The sequence below is a fragment of the Anser brachyrhynchus genome (genome assembly GCF_964034855.1).
Source record: "Anser brachyrhynchus genome assembly, chromosome: 3".
Taxonomy (NCBI): Eukaryota; Metazoa; Chordata; class Aves; order Anseriformes; family Anatidae; genus Anser; species Anser brachyrhynchus.
Window position 1 is genome coordinate 81,393,499 of NC_137696.1, and position 26,334 is coordinate 81,419,832.

Here is a 26,334-nt window from a genome sequence, read left to right on the forward strand (position 1 = left end):
TCTCATGCTTTTGCCATGTTCCCCAGACTACTCATCTTGTCCGTTTCTGCAACTTTTTTTTTTTCTTATTATAGCTGATTCTCTTTGATACTACTTAAACCTTCAAAAGAATTCCTGTGCTCTTTGCCCTTGCTGTTGTTTCAGCAGGTCTCTCGTATTTACTCTCTGCACCTTACTTTCCTCTCCGTGTCCCTCTTTCCCACTCACATTCCCCCAACCTTCAGTACTCTGTTACTCTGTCTTCAGCCATAGATACCTAAGTTTTAGTCTTGGTTCCTTACCTAATGCGCTTTGCTAATTTGCCCTTTTGGTTGCTGATTACAGTTTTCAATTTGGAGTGCCTTTGGCATTCTCTCATCTACTGTAACATTTTATCCTCTTTAAGAAAACAAGCGTCTCATTTTCCACTGCTTTTGATAATTTTCAATGCAATGGAGATAGGAGGTTATTAACATGCTGGAAGTCTTACCACTGGGACTGAAAATGTGGAGGAAGACAGAAGGACAAGAAAAGGAAAACAAGGAACAGCCATAGACAGAACCATCACTTGTTGATGCTGCAAGTGGTGATCTTCACACTGCCCATTTTCTGCTTATTTCAGTTCACTTTTCTTAACAGTCTTTTGAAGAAAAGTGTTTTTTCAAGTATCTACTTGTCAGTGGCTGAGCTTCTGCTCTTCTACTTTGAACTAGTTTCTTAGTTTTAGCTGGTTTCTTCTGCCTCATTTAGCATTTTACAGTTACCATTTTTTACAATATTGTTACAACTGCACCTGATATACCTAAGACATCTTTATCTTTTGTCTTTTAAAATTAAATGTGGATTGATATTTTTTTTAAATGTGCAAAATGCTGCCATGATACTTGTTCAATTCTTAATTAATATATGGTTCGTATGCAGTTTCGGTAGAGATCAGACTTGGTCTATTAATTAGAACGTATGTGCTTAATTAAAATGTTCTATACCACTGTTCTGCATTTAGTTCTTTAGAAACAATATTGAGATAATATGCATTTTTTAATATTAGAATAACTTCTAATTATCATCTTACACAGATTATTAATACTTAATATTCTTCCAAATCAGTATTGTTGATGTCACAGGTCAGAAAAAGATTATACTTGAATTTATACCGTCAAAACTGTTTCCATGCTTTATAGCACATAAAAGATTCACTGTCTGTAATTGTTCTCTATTTACAATAATTAACTTGAACTTTGCAGTACTGAGAAGTGTCATCTTGTTTGCCTTTAAAAGCTATCTTAAGCCAAAAAAGAAAGTCTGAGTAGTTATTTTAAAACTATTGTATTAAATTGTCAGAAGTAAATTTGACAGGTATTAATTTCATCTGTAAAAATGATGGATTAAATTTCTTTATTATCAGTTTTCCAGCTGTTATTTGGTTGCAGAAGCCATGTGAAGATAAAAGTTTAATAAGCTTAGTTACTGCATCTGTTGACATTGCTTTTATAGCTGTGTCCTAAGATAAGATTTAATAAAACAGTATTTTTTTCCAGAGGTCTCTCTGGAACTTACTACCTTGAGAATTAAGCTTGTCCTAGTCTTCTTCCTGGGTTAAATAGTGTGTATAGCACACTTTGGACAAATAATTCTGAAAAATTACTGAATTTGTTAAAATTTATTATCTATCCAAGGTTTTGGGGGGTTTTGAGTTCCGTTTAGTAGCCTAAAACGTTTATTCAAGTCCATTTGAGTTTTTGTAGCTCTATATCTATACAGATTGCTTTTATTTTCCAGGTACATCTTATTTGCATATATATGTACAGATATTGTTTATATGTGCACACATATGTAAGTTTAAAGCGGTCAGACAAGATGGGTTAATTATGGTTAATCTCTTCAGGTGTTATTTCCATGTCAGCTGATTAAGTGAAGCCTTGAATATTTTAGATACCTTTCTGTAGAACTTCTCATGTAGTTTTTGCATGGGTAGGGCCCATTAGTATGTTTAATTTCTTTAACAAAATCACAGGCTAAATAATCTGGTGATGGTGTGCTATTTTTATGTTCTTTGTCTTCATCATTTATTTATGCACTTCCATGATAACTGCCTTTTGCAGTTTTAGGGATATAACTGTTACCATAATTGTATGTCTGAATAAATAAAACTTCATATCTTACTTTAATTAAGAATACTATATTGGTGTGCTAACTATGTAGATGATATCCTTCAAAAAATTGTACGTACCAGATGTTTCATGCTATATCGTTAAATGACATGTTCATATTATTTTCCATTATATTTTCTGGTCACATCTCTTTGGCTTTAAACATTTAATACCTTGTCAGCTGCCTATATGAACAGATGAAAAATTGCTGGAAATGGATGCTGTAACAAGTTATGCACATAATAACCCCTTATTCTTCAATTAGATAGTCTTCTAAATGTTTATGTGCTACATTTCTATGCCTTACGATAATTTTTGCATATATGTCTCTGTTTACATAGTAACTTGTCTGTGCTTGTCTACTCAGGTGTTCACAATTAATTTATGTAGACCAAAAGCACAAAATTATTTTCCTACCAATAATTATGAGTTCACAGGATGTTTGGTATATATCTATAGTCTTGCACAGCTACGCAATAATGTCTATATTTGTAATACATCTGTTTAAGGTTGCAGTTGCTCCTATTTAGAATTTCTGTTCTTCTGATATTAATGAGTGTACACTGAATCATTAAATAAAATATCAAATTTAATTCCAAATAATTAACTTCTCATAGTCTGAAGGAAATAATAAATAATAATAAATTTTATTACTCTGTAATAGGCCATTTGAGTGAGCTTGCCTTTTATGGGAGATTTGAAAGTTAAGTTACGGGTGTATAGTTTGCATACTATTTATATTTATTTTAATATATATTTATATATTTTTATATTATTATATACTATAATAATATTATATATTATAAATATATTTGTTTATATTTATATAATACATCTAATAGATGCGTTCATCCACTTACAGATGTGGTAAAGACAGCTACATCACTCTTGCAGCCTAATACTGTGAGTTTTACTAGCTCTATGTTAAAAGGTCATTTTCAAACACAGAGCTGCAGACTATTTATGGTCTAGAAGTCTGTGGGAAGTTAAGTCTGTGGATGCCCATTATCTTTGTGTTGGTCTTCAGTAAGAATTTAATGACAAGGATAAATGATTTCTTCCAGAAGAAATGTTGAGGATAGTCAGTGGTCTGAAACTTTTGAAAAATTCTTGCTGTTGTAGCCATGAAAGAAATCTCTGTGTTTAATAGATAGTATCAACTAACAAGCTTCTTGATTATCACCAAAATTTTTGTAAATTATTCAAAATGTAACAACACAACTACTGTCCACCGATGACTCATAGACTTTTTAGTAGATGTTACCAAAGAACCCTGTAGCAATTTCATTAGTGTTTTTATTTGAACTATATGGTGATACGGATATAGAAAATAAGTTATTTGGAGGAATCTATGAGGATAAGAAATAAAAATTCTTGATTAAGATGGTAAGATGCATCAGGAAATTCCTTTCAACTTGTATTCACTTTCGAGGATAGGAGATTTCTCACATATGTAGTTCTTTGGTATTGCTAACTTCTTTTGTGGTTACTGAAGAGATGATTCCAGAATATATTACATTCATATACTGTCATATATTTAATCATGAGGTATTTATAATTTTCTTATTTGGGAGATGACATCTTGAGAAGGTCTAAGTATATAAAGTATAGGTTTATGAGGCACTTCTAATTGTTTTAGAACTGTTTACTTTTCTTTGAAAAGTACTGGATCATTTAAATTCTTCGTAACTTTATTAAGCTTCATATTAAAAACATTGAAGTTTAAAAACATTTGAAGTTGTTTATTTACTTCTCTGTGAATTTAGAAAACTTGTTGATAACAGTAGGGGGATAGCTTCTGGATAACAATGTGTGTTTTTAAAGCAGTACTGGTAAGAATTAAGCTAGAAAATCCAACCGTCTGACTGTTTCATTCTTTAATTGTTTATTAGGTTTATTTTATGTTATGGGATCTTACAAAAAAAACAGAAGATTGACATTGTAATTTTCTTACTTTTTTTTTCTTAAGTAAAAAGAATGAGAATAGATTTTAGTATCCTTTATGTTCCATTCATGAGCATAATTTGCATAGTACTGCAGGCTTCTGGGTTATTCTTGTACCTAAGGAGAGTATATATTTAAGTAAATATAGTTTTGGAAACATAAGAAAATAAACTTTACAACTCTTTATTATAGAGTAGTTTTCATGATTTATCTATGATTTGTCAGAAATTGAATTTATGATAACCAAGAAAAATTTGTGTTATATGAAGTCAGAATAGTTAATGTCAGGCCAGGACAAAAGGAAATGCTTAAAACAAATTCTTGCATGATCTTGTTTTGCTAAAAAAAGATGCAGTGAAAAGCTGCTTATAATTTTGAATAACAATTGTAATTCAAGTCCATTGGCATCTGTAAGAATGCAATTGTTAGCTGCCTAATGACATATATTTGCATAGTAATAGACTAGCTTTTCTTGCTTAATTTTCTATACAAGAATAGATATTGCTATTTCTATTTCTGTCATGTCAATTAAAATTCGGAATAATTTCTACTACCTGTAGGAGTCAGTAAAGTATTGTTTGTTTGTCTTAGAGAATAATTTGCCTTCTACATCAGTTTTCATTCTTTTCATTTTTGCTCTGCATTTTGTAAGGATAAGTCTTCACACTGTTTTGCAGAAATAACATAATACATTTTTGAAAGATCTTTTTCTGTTTTAGACATTTCTAATCTTAGTATATTAAGGCAATGAATGTTATCTTCTTTCACCCTCTTCTTCCTTTAATTGCCTCAGAGTGTTTTTAATTGTGCTTTTGCTTTGTTTTGGGGAATAATCAATTGCTATATAAATCTAATAAAGTTAAAATAAATTACCCTGCAGTACATGGAAATAAACTTAATTCAAACTAGATATTAACTTACCTACAATTTAAATGTATTTGGCTAAAGCTACAAATTGAAGATAAGATCCCATTGTCTTGTTCTGAAAAGGATGCCTGCTAATATCCAGAATCTGTAGTTAAGCATTGATTCCATAACTATGCATTTATTTTATAGGCTGTTCAATGTAGTTCAAAATATAATAAAACACTATCATAAACACAAGTGTTTACAATTTTTAAGGTGATTTATTCTAATAGTATTTTAAAACTTCCTAATATAAACTAAATCAGACAAACCAATCAGCATACGCTAGTTAAAAATGTCTTACTGTTGAATAGCTCTAAAGGAGGAATCATGAAGTTTCATGTGGGCAAATACTTTTTATGCAGAAGCATCCTTCCATGCATACGCACTGGTTGTTCTTCAGTGTAAAGGTTTTATATTATCATACTCACTCATTTTAATGCTAGAGGCTTAATGTAAAACTTATGGGTCCAGAAACTGTTTCATCCATAGCTTTGAATGGAAGTGACACCAATCCCCTAAGCCTTTCATTTTCATAATGTGGCAGAAAACACAATGTCATGCTTTACATCAGCACAGCTCAATGCCTCTCTGAATTGCCTGTTCAATTCTACATGCAGCATATTGAACGAAATTAGGAGAAATTAGGGGTCTGCATCCAGTTGCTGAGCTCAGATCTCATTGAGATCACAGAGCTCACACAACTGAGTGCTGCCGTGGGTGGAAACAGGCTCTTTGAAAAGGTCAGGCTAGGATGGCAAGGAGTTTGCCTGTACGTGAAAGCACAGCAGGGATACCTGGAGCTCTGCCTAGGGATGATGAGCCAGCTCAGAGCTTATGTGTAGACAAACGTTGTTGGGAGAGCGTGCTCAGGACCTACTGTTCAGTAAAAAGAAGTAGCTAAGGCCTTCTTCAGACAATTAGAAAAAGCCTCATGTCCACAGTCAGTGGTCTTTCTGTGGAACTTTACACTGATATCTGCTAGAGGGATAATACAGCAGGGCAAAAGCAATCCAAGAAGTTTCTGGAGTGTATTGATGACAACTTCTAGCACAGGTTATTGAGTAGTTGAGTGTTAACGCTCTGTTAGACCTTGTACTGGAGAACAAAAAAATAGAAATAGATGCTTTGGCTGCGGTGACCATGAGATGTTGGCATTCAGGATTCTGATGGAGGCAGCAAAACAAAAAGACGAATAACAACCCTGGCCTTTAGGGAAGCAGACTTTGGCCTCTTCAAGGATCTGCCTGGAAGAATCCTATAGGAGATGGTTCTGGAGACAAAGGTCCAGGAGAGCTGGTTGATTTTCAGGGATCATATCTGCCAAGATCAAGATTGATCCATCCCAACATGCGGGAAATCTAGTAAAGGTGGTGTAAGGCCAGCATGGAAGATTAAGGAACTTCTTTAAAAAAAAAAAAATTAAAAAAAAGTCAAATAATAAAAGGAAGCACACAGGAGGGGACAGGAGACCCATGAGGAATTTAAAGACACTGAGCATGCAGGAATAGGATTCAAAAAGCCAAATCCCACTCGGAGGTGAATCTGACAAGGGATGTAAAGAGCAGCACGAAGGACTTCTTATCCATAAGTACTGCAGCAGCAGCAGAAAGAGTAGGGAAGATGATGGCTGTCTGCTGAACATGAAGCAGGAGACCTGGTGACAGAGCATATAGAAAAGGCTGCTGAATGCCCTCTTCACCTTGGTCTTTGCTGGTAAGATTCGCCTTCAGGAATGCCAGGTCCCTAAAACATATGGGAAAGACTGGAGCAAAGACTTCCCTTTCACTCACCATTACATACGTCTATGGAACCTGATGGCATACACACACAGATACTGAAGGAGCTGACCAGTGTCATTGCAGACAACTTATGGTGATCTCTGAAAGACCAAGGTGATTAGGGGGAGGTTCCTGAGAGCTGAAAGAGAGCAAATGTCATGCCTATCTTCAAAAAGAACAAAGAAGGAGGATCTGGGGAACTGTGGGATGGTGATTCTTGAATTTGTGGAAAAGTGATGGTGAAAATAATCCTGAAAACCACTTCCAAGCATGTGAAGGACAAGAAGGTGGGTGGAAATAGTTGTTGTGGATTTATGTAGGGAAAATGTAACAAATGAAAATTAAGAATAAGAAAAATCTTGAAGTATTTCAGAATGTGTATGATAGTAGAAACTTTTTATATGATAGATTTAAAATGCGTGAGGCTATACAAAAGGAGGGCAGATAGTAAGCAAATGAAGAAAGTAGTTCTAATATAATGTCTTTACCTTAGCTTTTAGCATAAAATTGCAAGAGAAATAACAAAAATGAGATTGAAGTGTATGACGTAATATTCGTTCAATATCTAATGTAATTTCATCTTAAGTGAAAAATAAATTTCCACATTAAAATAAATACAAAAAATGAAGTAATAGGCATACATCTTTCTTGCAGGGAATTAAAAAAGTAGAATTGTTATGTTTAGATAGATGAGCAGTTGCACATTATGACAGTAAAAATCTCTAAGCTATATAGGAATTAACACTACTAAATACTGGTATATCTAAATAGATAGATAATTAGATGAGTAGCTATACTAGGTAGGAAGTATTTTTATTAGGTTCCATAGAGTTTGTTTCAAAAATTCTAGTTTTTGTTCAAGCAGGGATGATCAAAAGTAATTTGAGTGGATAATTAAATCAAAACTTAGCAGAGACAGCAATTACTCTTAATCTATCAAGAGTTCAAAGTAGATTATATCACGTTACAGTACTGATTAGTTGATGAGGCATTATAGATTTTATCATTGTTAATCTTTTCCTATAAAATTCTGTGTGGTATTGTGTGCCTTTGTTCTTAAGCAGAATTTGCTGAATGTTTTCCTTGAATGCACGGTGGTTTTTTTTTTAGTGGTGGCTCCTGATGAATTTTTGTGTGTGTTTTGAACCCTCAAGTGGGAATGAAAATTCCTGTGTTCTAATGCACACTGTTTAATTTGGCATGATGAGTAAATGCAGTCTGCTTTTAGCTTGTGAAAAAATTTTCTATATAAAGGGAAGGGGGGTATATGGAATGTCTCATTTAGGAATGATTTTTAGGCAGTTTAGTAATCCTTCCATTTTCTGTAGTGTAAAAGAGAATCTTAATGCATGTGCAGATTAAATCAATATTTCTCTTAAATCCATGATGTACTAAAATGAGTTAAAATAAATTCAGTTTTTCTTGTTGCCTTGGTAAGTGGTAAGCTTGTTGAGCTTTTTCCATTTCCTTGTTGTTTGTTAATATAAGAAAAGACTATGTAAAATACAAAAATCTGTTAAAATTCAAACAAAATGTATACATTAAACTTTTTAAGCTTTAGTAGGGCTTATCTTATATCATATACTTTACTCCTGTTTTTTTAGTTAGTAGTTCTGGATAGTGATCTTCATAAGCTGTTGTTATGTCAGTGAGGGGAGAGGGAAATGGCATTTATACACCTTCGTGCTATCATTTATTACTGGCAATCAAGCCATTCTGGGTTTACGGTGAGTGTTTTTGATCAAGAGCTATTAGTGAGCCATGTGTGTTGTTCTCATTTATATTTTGCATGAAGTATACTTCTCATGCTCTAACTGTTAGGTGTTAGAATTTTGAGCTGTATATTGGCAGGCAGGTAGAAATCATAGCACAAATGATAAACAATTTTATTATTCTTTAGAATTAGGCTAAACATTAGTGAACTGTAGTTAGTTAGTCCAGGAGATGGTTCTGTTTAGTGAAGTGCAAAGGATGACGTTTTTGGCATAAGTAGGGACAGTCAGCACTCCTTGGGAAGAAGTGTTGAAACTTCATTAGGAATTGAGTTCTGTAAAATCCTTGGAGGAGACTTCATTCTGACCTTAAGGGAGAAAATGGATGGATACATTGATCTGTCGATCAATATCCCCAGGTATTCATTTTCATTAGAAGTAATACCCAGTTAAGAATTGAATACATATCAAAGAATGTGGTATAAGACTTAGATGGGTAAAGCAAAATAATTTCTTGAAGCTAAAATAATGTATATATTCCTATACTTGTCTCTAAACTACATAATTAATATCTGTATCGCAGTAAATTGCAGTAATTGCATTCCTTTGTCCCAGTTTCTTTGGAAGTTGTGATACAGAGTGATGGCAAATCCTAGGCCTTCTGTCTTGAGAAGGCATGTTAATAAAACAGAGATGCTGAACCAGTACTAGTGTGACTACTAGTGTAGTAGTACTCACAGAGTACTAGTGTGACCAATACTTTAATAGCAAGATGGAAAAATACCTGAAAGAGTCATAGAGAATGTTACTATGAAAGAGAGATTTTCCAGTAGGAAAAGTCATCCCGAGCATCTTTACTGTCCAAGACAGAAGAAAGGGTGTCTGAATTTCAAGTACCTGATGATAAATGTCATCTGATTTTAGACACTTCTGTTATGCATGCATATGGTGTGTATTTTCTTTCTCGTCTAATAAAATTCTCATCTAATAAAAATATGGCAAGTTCTGCAAGTGTCTAATTACATGTCCAGGATAGCACAAAAGTACTAGTTCTCCCAGGTATTACGAATAACACGCATTTCACTGCTTCAGTAATGTGCTAACATGTTTCAGGGAGATTACAGCCTGGAAATGTGCAACACTGGGGGAATACAAGCACTTCCTGTTGTGAATTTTAAACAAAGTCTTTAGCAAGAACGCTTGATTTGTTTCATGCTTTAAGAAAATTCTGGGGAGGTAACCTAGCTAGAGGCATTTGCCTTTTCCTTTCTGTAATATTTTTGTCATTTAAAAGCTTTGGTTTCGGGAGAGCAGCAGCAGACGCTTTCAGCACTAGGGCTGTATACACCAGAGCTAGCTTTGAACTGCAGAGTACAGATCTAATTACACAGCTTGTAGCTGTGGAACCGCTTCTTTCTATTCTAAATTACTTTTCCTAACATATTTGCATAATTTAATGCACAGAGATTTTGCCACTGAAATATAATATTCTCTGACACAGTTAGGACAGGCTAAATTAACCCGTTAAAGGCTATGTTGCTGTCTCACAACATATTTGGTAAATGCTCACAAACTTTTTTGGGGAAAAAACATTCAGTGAGGTCTTATGTGTCAATTTTTAGCTAGGACTGGTTCTTTACAAACATTTGGTGAAGTTACAGAGATTACAATTAAATGTTATCTGATTATGCACCTCTAATCACCTAATAAAGCAGTCTTTTTAATTAGACCTTGGAGTTTGTCTACCTCTCATTGAAAAGTAATTTTTATTTTCAGCAATTTTTGCAATCACTTTAAATTAAAAATTAAGTCAGATGTTGTTACATGATCATGACATACATAAAAGCCAACAAATTCCACTGTACATTATTAGTTAAAAAAAAAAAAAGAGGTAAATTTCATAAAGAGAACAAATGCTACACATCTGAAAAATAGGTGTCTTTCTATAACAGCTACAGAAAGGCTTCTAAGTACAGAATTTATATCAACAGTTAATTTATAGTTACTGTTTGCATAACAAGTTCTTACATCTTTCTGAATGAATGATTGCGATGATGTTAGACATTGTTATACAGTGATTCTGTGAGAAGAAACCATACAAAAGATGTTAAGGGAATAGCAGATGTGTTCTTTGGTCGGTGAATATTCCAAGGGTTTTTACATATAAGTTCTTTCTTTTTGTTCCTTATTTAGTAAAATGTGTTAAATCTTAACAAGTTAAAGAAATGGTTCTGTATAATGACATCTTCATTCTAGAAGGTTAAAATAGTGTGATGGATACAATAAAAAATAATAGGAAAAAAGGAGATGGTCTATTATATAGGACAAAGAAACACTTCACTGAAAATTTAGATTCTGTCCCTGCTTCTAACAGTATACGTTTGATGTTACAAAAGCTGAAGCTGCCGAAATAAAAATCTTCAGAAGCATGTATTAATCAAGGCTTCTAAATTTTGAGAATTGTGACATAGGAAGTATTGATCTCATGATTAAGAGTATTGGGTGCTCATGCCTTCAACAGAATTAATAGGAGCTCTACTTTATCATATTAAGCAGTATGATCTCACATCTTAAGACTCACGATCAATTAGTGAATACAATGAACCTTGCTTTCAGTTGCAAAATGTGCGTATGAGGAAAGAATATTGTGTGCCTTTTTCTCGATGTTCTGTAATCCTGACTTCTTGTAATGATTAACCTTACAGCAAATCACATTACGGAATTGTTAATTCTGTCTTCAGAGCAGGGTTTGATCAGTGTGCTAGATAAAATGATGTACAAAAAAAAAAAAAAAAGATTAATTGAGCATTGTCTGTTCCACATAGAAAATGTGGCAGATAATGTTTCAACAAAAGGAGGTTAACTGCAGACTGTGTTGTTTAAGACTGGCTTCCCAATTTAGCACCATCCGGTTGTGTAAGTATTTCTGTAGTTAGGTGCGATGTAGAGGCTGAATTGTAGCCCAGCCTCCTCATTTAAGTCAGAGTTGACTGCTCCAGGGTTTCTTTCCTGTATGACTCCTATATCCTACTAATATTCCTAATCATGCACTTGAAAGGTCTTCCAGTCCCCTGACAGAGAAACATGCTGCTAGCTTTTCAGTTCCTGTGGAAATCCCAGCATGGAATTGCACTTGGAGGGAAGTTCCCATTCAAATGCATCTAGGCAGGAGCTTAAGAAAGTATAACACAAGTTTTATGAAGTCTGTACCAAGCCTCTGATAACTGAAGGCAGAAACATATGCTGTTTAAATACTAATCTCTCAGTTCCCTGGGTAAATGGAATAAAATAATTTGTTTTTTATTTGTAGTATTGGATATCAGCAAGAAATTTTTAGTATTATTCTTGTATTGAATGGGTAGAATATAACAGATGAAATAAAAGATGAAGGTCTTATAGGACCTTGGAGAAAAAACGTGAAACGTTATCCCAACCCATCTGTCTTCCAGTCTTTGAAGGAGCTAAACTGAATGCCTCCTAGTATCGAAGTTCCTAAAGTTCCAAAGTTTGTTTCTTACCATATACTATGCTGGGCAGTGATAAGAAAGGAACTTGTTAGGTTTTTTTCTTTAGGGAAAAGGCTCCAACTCTTTTTCCAGCACCATTAACATTCACAGTAGCATGAAAGAAATGCTACTTATAAACGTTTTCACAAGTGTTTTCTTTCATTTTGAATATTGTAACAGTGATCCTATTACAACGGTAATAGTCTTGTGAGCTTTAATTGTCAGCACTGCATTTTTTTGTTTATTTGTTTTCTGTTTAGTTTTACCCTGGACTGTATAACTTTATTTCTTCCAAGAACTCAACTGTTTTGAGGATATTTCAATTTAACTTGGTATGTTCTTACTTATTAAGGGATTTAGGTCTTTGGTAGTACCCCTCATAGCTGTGCTTTTAACATCTGCATTTCCTGAGCTCATATGTATCTTGTCTGGCATCTCAAGTAGTTGACTACATGTACCAAATTCTGTATGATTTTTACATTGATAAATCTTCCCTTGTGCTACATTATATCTTTTGTCACTTTTTTAGATTAATTCTCTGCCATTTCAAAGAAAATCAAGGCACTAGACGCACTCAAAAAGGATCCAGATTGTTCTGAAACAAACCAATTATTATTTGAATTATGTGCTTTAAAGTTTGTTAACTGGAAGGTTTTGCTAAAGTAATGCTATGTAGTGTTTTTAGAAATGTTCAGTGGCCAAGATTCAGATATGAAGTATACCTACGTTTGTCTGTTTGCATAATACTCTATAGCTAAGTGTCAACTATCAAATTTTATTTTCCTACAGAAATTCAGAGTAAGTTGACTTTCTGTTGTTTCTGACTTGTAGAAAATTAGACATCAATATTACTACTTTATCCACCAGAGTGCTGTTAGCACTGTTTCATCTTGAGAAAGGAACTGGATCTTTGGAATAATATTTCTGTATTGTTTTTTGCTGTTTTTTATCATTGTCTAAACAGGATGAGGACATTATAGTGACAGTTCCTAAAGACTCTGCATGATTATGATCAGAACTAAGAGGGTTTTTCCTTACACTTAGAGTTTCAGGAATGGGCTTCATTCAAGTGTTGCTGCTGCTATTTATTTACATAATTGCAAAGAAGATTCTTCAGTTAAGAGCCTATTTTCTAATTCTCTGTGACTAGTATTCTGTGCTCTACTTTGTGTAACTGTAGTGACTTACGGTTTTACCTCATCTCGTTTCTCAGTACTGCTTTTTTGCTCATTTTAAAAAATAATTCTAGACACCAAAGTGTTACACCTAAAATGCTTTCTCTACAGTAGCTTGTTTAATTTGATTTTACATCCCAGTATTTCTCTGTATCTTGTTTAAACAAGCCATAAAGGAATTATACCCTGGTCAATTAAGAGGTTTGTTGGATGTAAATACACACTTGTGTGCAGATCTGCTTGCTATTTTTGACTGGTTTTATTAGTTCCATTCAAACTTTAAAATCATGCCTTCTTGCAGCTTTTCTTTGAGCTTTGCCCTTCTAGACACAACTCCCACCCACCCGCAAAAAAATCAGTCAGATCACACTTCATTTGGTCTTTGATTATGAATTTTAAAATGGACAGGAGAACCAATAAGATATTTATCAGTATTATGTCAAAACATGCCGAAATATATTGCTCTAATAAGTTTGAATGTAATTAATGTTAATGCTGTATAAACACCATTCACAAAATTGGTATTTTAGATTTAAGATAGAGGTGGTGTTTTCAAAATTAATGCAAGACTGAAATAAAATAGAATCTAGAAGATTAAATACTTTGTAAAACCAATTGACAAATCTATTTTGTAGTTAAGTCATAAAACCTCTTAGTTCATATGTGAGTTGTTGTCACTTTTTTCTTTGATTTTTTGTTTTTAAAGAATCAATATGTCAAATGTTATTACACTTCCTAATTCAGAAGTTTCAGAATTACCTGCATAAAAAAGACCAGTTCTCTTTCACCTCAATACCTGATACTGTATTTACTCAGTTTCTTAATTGTCAGGATTTAGCTATTTTACAAAATGAATTTTTAATCTCTTCAGCAAAGAATCAAATGCTAATATGACTTCATTTTAAAAAGAAACATATTAGTAAGATACCAAATCAATTTGATTTTAAAATTAAGTTTTTTTTTCCAGTGAAACCTGTTGACAGTATTTTAAGTGAGAATTCACTGAAGACAGCATAATGGCATGATGTATCCAATAATAAAAGGAATTTGCTGTTCTGAATATTTGTGTATTTTTTTAGGCTTTCTTCAAAAAGAATTTACAAAAAGATAAATAGACAACTAATCCTTAATTAACGAAGACATAAGGGACATGCACTATATTCTGTTATGTTGTAGCCTCTTTTTGAAGAAATTTTTAAAAAGTTTTTTGCCAATGTGTTCCTTTTAAGTTAGAGAAAATTGTGTTGCGTGTTGCTAACCATGACGTGTATCTGAGAATATTTCTACTTAGATGAAAGCCAATAATTATATGTCACAATGTTGCTAAAATGGTAATGGAAAGTTATATCAAATAAGCTAAAAAAAGGTATTGAGTAATTGCTCCCAGGAAGCCAAATAGTTATGCAGCATTGTTTCTCTTTTTTTCTGTTCTCTGTATTGTCACCTGCATTCATTTTGCTTATTTTTCTAATCATAAATTTATAGTTTATATAAATTTACGTCTATTTATAGACACTTTTATATAAAAATACATATAAGTTCTACATTTCTAATTAAATTATGACTTTATAAGTTTAGAACAGGGTTAATAACTTGCTTAATTATGCCTTAAATATAGCTCACTGATTTGCTAATAGTGTTTCATTTAAAAATAATTTAGTAACATACCACAGGTTGACACAAGAATGGTGCTGCCAAAATACCAAAATTAAAAGCACAGTTCTCTGGAATTTGATATACCTGTCTTGAAATGCAACTGAAACTACCTTAAAATAGAACTGTATCTCCATTGTTACATTGATTAAACATAGATGAAGTTGCAAAACAACATTTGTTATTTACTTATGAGCCCATCATTCAAACTTTTCCATACATGAGTTTTAAGGATGTGAGTTATAATATTGTCATACTTCAGCAAACCTAAGAGCTGTCTGACCAAGTATGTGTTGTCAATTTATGCAAACAGTAGGCAACACAAAATTCTCAGGGGGAAAATATTGAGTGTTTTCCTTAGTGTACTTTTCCCAGTAGTATTTGGCTAACAGACATTCCGAGCTGTTATCGCACTGTAATTAAGTGGCATTTAGTCATTAATGACGGATATTCTCCATCATCGACTAGCACAGATTAATTACATTCCTATAAGGCATAAGTGAACAAGTAGAAGAAAAAACACTCTTTGTTTACTTAGGTTAAAACATTCAGTCATATCTTTTTGATGATTATTCATGATTGTTCACAGGAATTCAGTCATTGTGCAGCAGATTAGACACACATACTTCTTGGGCAGTGTGTGTTGGTCTTACAGCCAGTCTCCCTTTTGAAGTCTTCTGGTCTATTTGGAATGACTTAACCCTTCTTCCTACAGTTTATTTCATATTTTCTTGCTTAATGGATCCTGTCCCTGCTTAATGAATTTTTTGGCCATTCTTATTATTTATTCAAACATTGTTTCACTTGTATGTCTAAATGCTGATTTGTTGGCTCAGATGTTTTCTATGCTTGACTGGACAATGAATGGTTGATTCCTCATTTCATGAAGAGAAAAAACCTTCTTCCCATCAGGGGATTTACAGCTATGGTTTATCTTAAATGTGCCTTTGAGTGAATCTTAATTTTATACCAGTTTAAATTGCTTCATATATATTTCTAAAGGTATAGCTATTAACATCTCACTGCAAACTCTTGGTTTAGGCTATATATGATGGTAATAATGACGATAATAAATGATTGGAGGGTTATGTGAATGATATCCAGTTGTTTTCAAAGCCTACTACAGACATACTGCTTTGGCAGGGGGGTTGTATCTGAAGATCTCTTGAGGTCCCTTCCAAACCCAGACAATTCTGTGATTGTGACATATGTACAAATCATTTCAAAGATGCTTTCTGTTTTGTTGTTAATTCTCCTTCTATCGATTTCAAAGATTTTGATAATCTTTTTACTCTATCCTCAGTTGATACTTTGAGAGAAATGTCCACAGTGTTTCTAAGGCATCTTTATGAGTGATAGTATGTGGTTTAAAGCCCGTAATAATGTCTGCTAGTTTAACATTTTTATTCCCATGTGTGTATTGCATTTGTTGGTACTTAATTTCATTCTTCTCTTTATAGTCAGTTTTTGTTTCATGTGCCTTGCACAGTCAAATCATACCATCAACCAACTTATTACTTCACTATCATCACTATATCATTTAAGATGTGTCAAATAACACAGTTTTTTGCCTCAATGGCAATGTCTCTAGTTTTTGAAAAAGAAGTATTTCCAACAAATATTACCTACCTTCTAAAGACTAAAGAATTAAAAATGAGAACCTTTTCAAAAGCTCTCTGAAAACATTAAATATAATATATGTAATATTTTCAGGATCACCCTTCAGGATCACCCATTAATTTCTCTAGAAAGACATCTGCTTTCATCGGTGTGCCATGCATTTACTCATTTAATTTGTTCTTATAGGGAATATTTTGTTGTTAAATTGTTTTCATTATATCAGACTTCAATTATTTCTCAACAGCCTTGTTTCTTTCTGTCTTAAGGTGATGGTGTTTGTTCATGCCAGAAATGCCACAGTACGAACTGCTATGGGTCTTCGAGAAAAAGCAAAAAACAACGGTCATATTTGTCACTTTTTGTCACCCCAGGGATCAGATTATGGACAAGCTGAAAAACAGGTAAGTGAATAATTTATGTTGGTAATCTTTACAAATCTAGACTTTGCTTTTATAATACTGTCTAATATGGGAATATGTAAAGCATTTTTGAGCTTCTGGGAAAACATATTTTGCTGTAAAACGAACTGTGGATTGCTGAATTAAATAGAGGTAGAAAGGGGAGAGTAATGGCAGAGATAAAGGAAAAGAATCCAGTGCTGTTACTTACAGTTTTTTAAACATACTGATAATAGGTTATGTTTCATGCAACCTGTACTTAGAGATCAATATGGACAAAGTTTAACAGAGCATGCTTCTGGACTTTGCTTCTGAAACAAAGATATGAAATCTTTTCAATCCAAGAGTCCCCTGATGCAATTTCTCTATATCTTTGCCTTCTCTTTGGAAGAGTTACAGAACTAAATGGTGTAGGTAGACTCCAAAGAGCTTTCCAAGACTCAAAGCTACTTGGGATGTGCTTGAAACTGCACTGAATCTAACAGAATGCCTGACATGTGAGGTAGATAGGGTTTTGTAATTGATATTAATTGTTAAATCAGTAACGTTCCTAGCTGAGAGTTCACTGACATTGTTTGATTTCTTAAGTCCATCATAGCATTGGAGAGTGGGATTATTTATGAGAAAGAATTGGACAAATTAGAGGAGAATGATTTGGTGATCATTGATCACAATAGCTTTTATGCAATCTCCAGCTCAGGAAGTCCCTAAGTCAATAATTTCCACTTTCTGGGAGAGCACACATCCTTTATTTTGCACTCTTTCCCTAAGCATTTGCTGCTGTCCACTCTTTACAACAGAAACCTGTCTTAAAGTATTAGTCTGACATCACCAGTAAATTTACGACCTTTCCAAAACCATCAGACTTTCCTCATAAATCACCTACTGGCGAGCAATCAAAAAGTAATTGTTCTGAGAGTCAAAAGTGAGAAGGCCATTTGAATCTCACAAAGGATTAGCCCTCTTAATCAGGTTTTGTGTAAGAAATATGTATATGGATCATAAATTATTTGTATTTTGAGCAGTAGCCAAGTACTTGCCAGATGAGACTGTATACATTTTTATGCATTCTAACTGTTCTGTCCTTGTGTGAATTGTGTTAGTTGACCTTTCAAATTTTTTTCTAATATAGTAACTTTTCATCTACTCAAGCAATATGCCTGTATTTCTGCTGAGAGAAAGTTTCCAAAAAGAATTCTTAATTCATTATTATATGTGACTTTTATATTTGAGGATATATAATTTGAGGTAATGATTGGCGTTACCAGTGTCCTGTTAATGTTCCTTGAAAAATAATGTTCTTCCTCGCTCCTCAACTAAATTGCAGAACACAGAGGAAATACCTTTTCATTATAGAAAGTTTAATGTATGGATAAGATATTTTCTCTCACTGGTAAATATGTTGATAAACTCTAAGTATTTTTGGCCCCTGTGAATTAGGAATTGAGTGGGGGGAGAAGGGAGTTACATTCTCTGTCTTTCTTGGATGTAACAATTACACTACCTTATTTTATACCTCTGAAAAGAATGGAAAGGGATTCACTCAGATGTATTAATTCTGAATGGTGCAGGGACATTACAGTTGGTAAACTCAAATTTTATGAATGTAGGGAAAATTATAAATTAGAGAAGAAATCATAATCATAATCAAGTATGTTCTTTGTCAAGATGGTTCTGAAAGCTGCAATAAATATTTATGGAACTATACTAAATTATAAATCGATGTCCTTATATTTCTTAAAATAGCGTATTAAAAAGCCCCTCTTTTTCTAGTGGATGTTATTAACTGCTGCATTTTTAAAATAACATTAAACCTGAACCTGGAAAAATCCCATATTTCTACTGCAACATTGAAAATTAGTGCTGAACTTTTTCTCATTATATTTCTTAGAACAAAATCTGAAACTCCTAATTTTAATTTTTCAGTGCTAATATGTGGAAAAATAGTTTAAGCCACCGAAAATACCAGTATTGAGTTAGGAACTCAAAACTACTACTGATGAAGTTAGGATTGCATAATCCTAAATCAGCAGTGCATACTATGTGATGTATAAAAGTATTTGCCCAATCCACTCTGTATTCTAGTGAAACCTACTGCTGTGTATTCATCTATTCTTTTCATCCTGGGTTTAAATGAATTAGAAAACATGTTCTTATCTTCTTGGGAATCAGAGAAACAGCACACAGTAAAGTTAAATTCTAAGCCTATTTAGAATACAAGTTTTTGCTACCTGTGCCTGGACAATGATTTAAGGTAGCATTTGTAGTACAAATTAAGACTGTTAGTTAAGGTGGCCTTATAGGCTGGTTGGCTGCATATCTGATGTAACTTTCTTTTAAGGGTATTTGTCGATCACACTGAAATTTAGGGGAAACAGCAAACTGAGATAGTAAATTTCTGTTCTCTCTTCTCCTCTCCCTAGATCTCCATTCCAGTACACATACATTTGTTATGAATTCAAGCATTAGTTCTAAATCAAATTTGGAATTGTTTGAGGACTGTAGTTCAAAATGTTGATCTTTGCTAAAGCAAAGCTGACTTAACTTCAGAAGATACTTACAGAAGTTTTCTGGTTTGGGAGTTGAACGAAAATGGCCTTAATTTTAATTAAAAACAAGTGAATTCTTTTGTAATTCATGGGAATCTTTGCTCCTTCTGACTACTTTCTGCATGATTACAGTAGTGTTTCATATACTGTAATATAGTCAGAAGCTATGGATTCTTAGTTTTTATGAACAAGAAAGACCAGCTATTGGGAGGTTGCAGTGAGGAGGGCATCAGTCTCTTTTTTCAGGTGACAAGTGATTGGACACAAGGAAATGGTCTCAGGTAGGTCCGCAGGAGGTTTAGATTGGACATTAGGAGGAATTTGTTCACAGAGAGAACAGTCAAGCATTGTAACGGGCTGCCCAGGGAAGTGGAGGAGTCCCTGTCCCTAGGGGTATTTAAGAGACATGCGGACATGACAGTAAGGGGCGTGGTTTAGTGATGGGACTTAGTAGGTCAGGTTGATGGCTGGACTAGGTGATCTTGAAGGGCTTTTCCAACCTAGATGATTCTGCGATCCTATGTTTATTTAGTGACCTGTGATAGGACCCAAGGGAACGTTGTCTAGCTGCGACAGGGGAGGTTCAGGTTGGATATCAGGAAAAGGTTCTTCACTGAGAGGGTGGTCGCGCACTGAAACAGGCTCCCCACGGATGTAGTCACTACACCAAGCCTGTCAGAGTTTAAGAAGCGTTTGGACTGTGCTCTTAGTCATATGGTCTGAATTTTTGGGTAGACCTGTGTGGTGCCAGGAGCTGGACTCGATGATCCTTGTGGGTCCCTTCCAACTCAGGATATTCTATGATTCTATGTAGAGTATTGAACAGTTTGTGTTCATATAGAACTGAAATTTGTGTTTGAGCTACAGCAACTATTTCTAATGTTCATATAGTCTTGACTTGTGTCACTCTTTATGTCTGAATTGTTCTACCTACTGCTCTGAACCTAGGATCTCATGCTGATTCTCATCGTTATTTCAAAATTTTCACTTTAAAGGTTCTTACTTATTTAAATGATAGCAAATTGTTGTTAGGAGTAGGTCAGGCTACGCAGTAAGTCCCTTAATGGCAAATTTCTGGTGTCCAGGAGAATGTACTGTGAAGACCATGGATGCATGCTCTTCCTTAAGCATTTGCTGTTGGCTGCTGTTGGGAGAGAAAACTGCGCTACACATACTTCTGATCTGACCTGGCATAGCTGTTCTTAAGCATTATACAATAAATCAAATACAGCTTATACAATAAATTGAGGAGTAGACTGATAGAACACATGTCGTTTAAGAGCCTAGCTTTTCGGGGATCTTTTTAAAATCCATTCTCAAAACATAACATAGGTTTTTTGTTCCCAGGTATCTTAAAGCTGAACCTTTCGGTGAGCCAAATAACACTAGAACTGACCTATCCTTGTAAGCATTTACCATTCCTTCACAGCGCTTCTTATTTCCAAACAGTACTTTTAATCAGCATGATCACATTTAAAATTTTTGATCAACAGTACAAATATGAAATATTCATGGGTCATATCAGATCTCTGAAGAAACTCATTAGACATTCATCAAGTCAGAGTTGATAGATGCAATTAATTTCTTTGATCATCATTGCCTAATTTTAATCTCCTTAATAAGTGAAATTCATTTCATATAGTACTAAATTCCTAGTGCCATACCATATAAATGAAATTTCTGACAGAAGTCTAAATGCGTTATATCACTTCTGTGTGATGCAGTGAATAATTTAAGCCTCATGATGACAATATCATGTTTGTCTGACAAGAGCTATCTTGTATAAAGTGATGTTTATTGGCACAGATCCCAAAATTATTAGACTGAAGGCCATTCAGTCTTGCTGTTTCATTCAACATGAAATTTAGCAATATGTGACAGAGAATAATCTTGATAATGTAATATAAACCTTATATTGTACTCTGTATACAGTGTGCACTCTAGTAGATGAAGATGTTTAGAAACATACTGAAATCCAGTGTATGACTTAGAAGAATAAATAATGCCCAAATCGTGCATGTTCTAGTCTAGACACTAAGTGGAGACTACTTGAACACAAAGGAAGAACTGAAAAATAGAACAGTTAAAAGCATTGTGTTCTTTGCTGGCCTTTAAAATATGAAAGGAATTCTACTAATCCTCTTAATTATCAGTCAAATGTTTTTAAATGATTAGAAATGAATTTTTTAAGAGAACATTCATCAAATATTTGATGTGTAATCATTTGTTTGACATTTAATTATTTCAGAGCAAATCCTCATTTTATTTTTGTGTTATTAATAACATATCTAATATTTGATATGTCTTAAAAAAACTATAAAAATAAAATGAGGAGCCGTATTCAAATACATTAGGCTATATTAAATGTCAAACATATACTGAAGTTCTCTATTTGTTTTATAATTACTATTTTTTTACTTTTGGAAAATATTTGCTAATTATCTCTCAGAGAATGATATGAAGCTCTTTATATTTCTTTCACAGAATATTTTATTCAGTAGTTTATTCACCTGCTTAAAGGTCAGAGATAAAATTCATGAGATGATATGGTCCTAACAACTGACAGATTGAAGAAAAATGTGTTCTATACAGAGTGTTCCTACTCTTCTAATGAATCCTGAGCTGTGTTAAGTGGGATTTAGATGGACATTTAGGTTTTGGAGAGACCAGCTTAAAGAGAAAAGATATTCTTTACCCCTGCATTTTGTTTTGAATATCAAGTCTCAGCTGAATGCGGGGCATAATTAAGTCTATTATTTTATAGCAGTTAGAAAAAGTTTTCTTTGAATGAAAGTGGGCAAACCTTTCTCAAAGCACGTTATTTTCAATTAATTTGGAGTAATGTTACTTTAAAAAAAGTAAAAAAAAAAATATTTTGTAGGTGTGTTGAATGATCAGGACAATCTGCAGCTAGATATTAATGATCTTTTCTTTTGCTCTGTAGAGTAATACTGTTGGTGTTAGGGTGCAGTGCCCACAGTATTGATATCTTTTGTGCTTCAGAACCACACTTCTGTTACAAACTGATATGTGAACCTTTACCTGTAAATTTCTGAGAAAACCATTATCTAAATTGAAATCTTATATATATGAATGGAAAATGCTGCATGAACAAAATATTGTTTATTTACTTTCAAAGTACAGGTGTTTTCTTTCTTTTCAAAGGAAAGGTACACCCTTTATACTGGTATGTTACATTATTCTGTTACAGAGTATATTTTTTCATAAGTTTAAAACAACAATTTGTATTTTTTGATTAACCGAGTTAAAAGTTAAGTGGCGCTTTCAGAATTAGACGTTCTAAAAATACATGAAGTATACAGTAAAAAGGACCTTTGTTCTTTTAAAAATTTACAAATGGTAAGATTCAAAAGTGAGAAGTAAGAATGCACAGAACTGTCTCAGCTATTAGAGCAGCATCATAGCCAAAAAGTCAAATAGTGATGGTATAGTAATCATGACTGATGCTAGTCATTCTGTTCATCAGACTTTGTAAGTTATTTGAGCATGGTCTTTGGGAAAAGAAGAGAAGAGATAAGATAGAGATAGATCCCTAATGATTGTCAAGTCTAACCTCTTGCATTTGACCACCAGATTCCTTCTCTGAGTCTGTATTGTGCTTTCTGAGGAGACATCTTTATTCAGTTTAACACTTAAGGCATTGGAAAATTCCCTCTTCTCTTACTTTATCAGTTATATATACTACTTAGTTTAGGTAGAAGATGTCTGGCTGGTCTGTCAGAGCAAGAAAACAAACATTTGAAATTGAATTGATTTTTTCCAAGAATTTATAGTAAGATGGGCATAGCACTAAGGTTATTAAGAGTTTCTTTAGTTTAATACTTTTATTCTTTTCTAAAACAGAGCTGAAATCTACTGAATTTTTCAAGTGTTTTTATTATGAATGAGAAAGTATAAAATATGTGGTATAGGCTGAATTCTGTTATCAAATATGGATGCTCCGTCTCTCTGAAAATCAGTCTCATTTTTAGTTCTCTGATCCAACAATTTCAGGTTTGTTGGCTTGTCTCTCAAGCTCTGACAGTTACAACACTGAGGTAACACAAGTCTGTTGTTACTCTGTGAGAAATAAAATGGACTTTTTTTCCCCAAAATCTATTGACTTGACCATATATTCTGTTTTATCCATCATGAGCATCAATTTGATATGCAACAATGATTAGTTTTATCCTGTTCATAGCTGGAAAGCTGTCTCATGAATATTTGTTCTATTTCCAAAAGCTATGCTGTGTTTGTAATAGAGTCCTGGAAGCCAAATGGGATAGCAGATCTTTTTCTAGAATGATCTTTGAGGTTGCAAACATATCTGACAGAGGTGCTGATGTTTTTGTTCAGCAAACTACGAAAAGATGTTTCATGCTTTTGTGTGCAACTTTTTAGCAATTACAGAGCTTTTCAGGTTAAGATCAGTAATGGATTTCATCAGTGTAAATGTAAGAATTAATTCCTTTTCTTATTAATCTTCCATGGCAATGCTCTGATAAACTGTAGGATAATGTGTTGCCTGTAGCATCCCCTTTCATTGTTGACAAAATTTTCTATTAAATACTAAATGTGCTTAGTAAGATCATTTGAAACTGTTGTCATATTTATGTTCTTGATTAAGCTGCTTTCCTTAAATTAAATCTTCCACAGCCCTTCCCCAATGTAGTGCAGTATTTGCATTCAGTCAATACAAATTTTAAGGTAAATACAATTTTAAAATGTCTTCTTTATTTGTGCTTGTAAATACAGAAACTGAAATTCAAAGTTGCATAGTTTAAAATAATGTTTCTAATTGTTCACTTGGTTTATATACTGAGATTTGTTTCAATGTATTTGATTAAATCACAATAAATGAAAATTCGATTAAATACACTGAAACTTCTTCCTTTTGGGGATATGGGAAAAAATATTAGGAAAGTAGAGGTTTCTGGATGTCAGGCTCATTATAATGAGTAGCTATAGCAAGTTATTTTGCTGATTCTGCACATACAGAGGTTTCTATATTTCTTAATGTGTTCTTTTGGCATAAATGTTGATCTTAGTATAACATTACTTAATTACTTAGGTATCCCTCATATGTTAATTTCTGATCTTTTTGTCTCTCTTGAAGTTATAACCTTATTCTGGTGCATTGACAAAGAGAAAAGTTGCATATTCTTTTATCCTTTAACTGTGAAAATCTCCTTCAGTTAGCTGCTAGAATGTTTTAACATGTAGTCCAGGTCAAAATGAAAAAGTTATTGGGTCTTTTCACAGCAGTTATTAACTGATAACTTCACCAAGTAATGTGATTTCAACTTGAAATCATTGTTATATGAATTATATATAAGTATTGAGTAGATAAGCTAATAGTATAGTAAAGAAACATTCAAAAGAAAACTTCAAGTCTGTTTAGGAGGAAGAAAAATAGTAATAATCCAATATGATTGTTTTCTTATTCACAAGTTTGGGAAGCAGGACCCTTTCCACAGCAACACAGCCGGCTACCCACTTTTGACTTTTACCAATATTTGCTTTCATAGTCTGTAATGAAGCTCAGGTATATATTCGAAATATGTAAGATTTATTGGGACCGAAAAGTTCCTTTTTCTTCATGTTTTCTTCAGTGATTTAACAGGTACAAAGACTGGCAATATCTGATCACTTGGAAAGACCCCAGCGAGAAGTAATTATGAGATAAAGTAGGAGTTCTCTGCCCCAGTCCCTACTTGATACTCCCTTGAAGAGCTTGGTTGGCTCTGCTTTGGCTGTTTTCATCTGCTTTCAATCCCCAATCCCCAGGGATTGTTTCAGGCAATAATTTTTTATTTTTTTTAAATGCAGCTTAATTTACTAATGACCCTTAGATCTTTTATTCTTTTCCCAAGATTTGCCAATTTTCTTCTTGGCTGCAATGTGTAATCTTGTGCAATATGTTCACAGTGAGATTTTAGACAATAATCATATTTTTCAGGCACCTTTTCTTTCTTTTGCACTAAACTATACTGGCAAACAGTTCTGGTCACATGCAATTTAAGTAACATTACATGGAAATCTTATGCTGACTAGAAAATAGCATATAAATAAACTGTATTGTTAGGAATCCATTTGTCAGGAAATACTGTAGCTACAGGAGTTTTAGTTTTAGGAGGAATAATGTTTGAAAAGTTGGTAAGCATGGTTTTTTTGTGTGTTATTCCCTGACAATGAATACTGCTTGTTGATGATCAGTTATACTTTGTATCTCATGATAATTACATTAATCTCAGATTTGATACAGTTTAGGGACTGAAATTCTGTTAGAAAGTATATTTAGATTTCTTTATGGGAAGTAAACAGAGGGTTCATAGATATATATATGCTATATGTTATATTATATATCCATATATATTATTTTTAAGTGGCTGGTCATTATTAAAGATGCAGGTCATCACAAAACACACTTTTTAGTTGCCTTTCCTGAAACAAAATGCCGAACAAAACTTAGTTAACATAAGAAGAATAGACTTACGTGCTTTCTTCTGGGATTGCTTAATATTTTTCCTTCAGAATATCGCTCTTAATTGACCATGTTTCTTTTGCTCCCTGAGGATGAATTCATTTATATTGTAAAACAATACCTATGTTAGTCTGTCTTTAGACTGCGATTTTGTTATGAAATTGAAGTTTTCAGACTGAGGTAATTAGAAAAAAACATGTTTCTTAACACTTTATTTGACCATTTGGCATATTTCAGTATGTTTTCCATCAGACTCTGTCTCTATAAAGACATGATTAGAATAAGTGCAGTTAAATAAATTCACCTGTTTCATGAAATGTTCTGTTCACTTACCTATTGATAGATTTCCTTCTGTTGAACACAGTGTTAAACATATTTTTGTTCCAAGGTACATTTAGATGCTTGCTTCAGTTTTTCATTTAGAAAAAGTATTTTCAGAACAGATGGAGAAAAAATAATAAATTTCACTGCAATTCT

At 33.4% G+C, this 26,334-nt stretch overlaps 1 protein-coding gene across 5 annotated transcripts in view; it reads left to right on the forward strand.

The window, feature by feature from the left end:
* The window catches only part of ASCC3 (activating signal cointegrator 1 complex subunit 3), a 284,849-nt gene that overhangs the window by 128,473 nt on the left and 130,042 nt on the right, over positions 1–26,334 (forward strand). For all 5 annotated transcript variants that reach the window (XM_080586451.1, XM_080586455.1, XM_080586454.1 and 2 more), the window contains exon 14: positions 16,693–16,827. In XM_080586451.1, the coding sequence (XP_080442577.1) occupies positions 16,693–16,827 (135 nt within the window). The remainder of the gene's footprint in view (positions 1–16,692; positions 16,828–26,334) is intronic.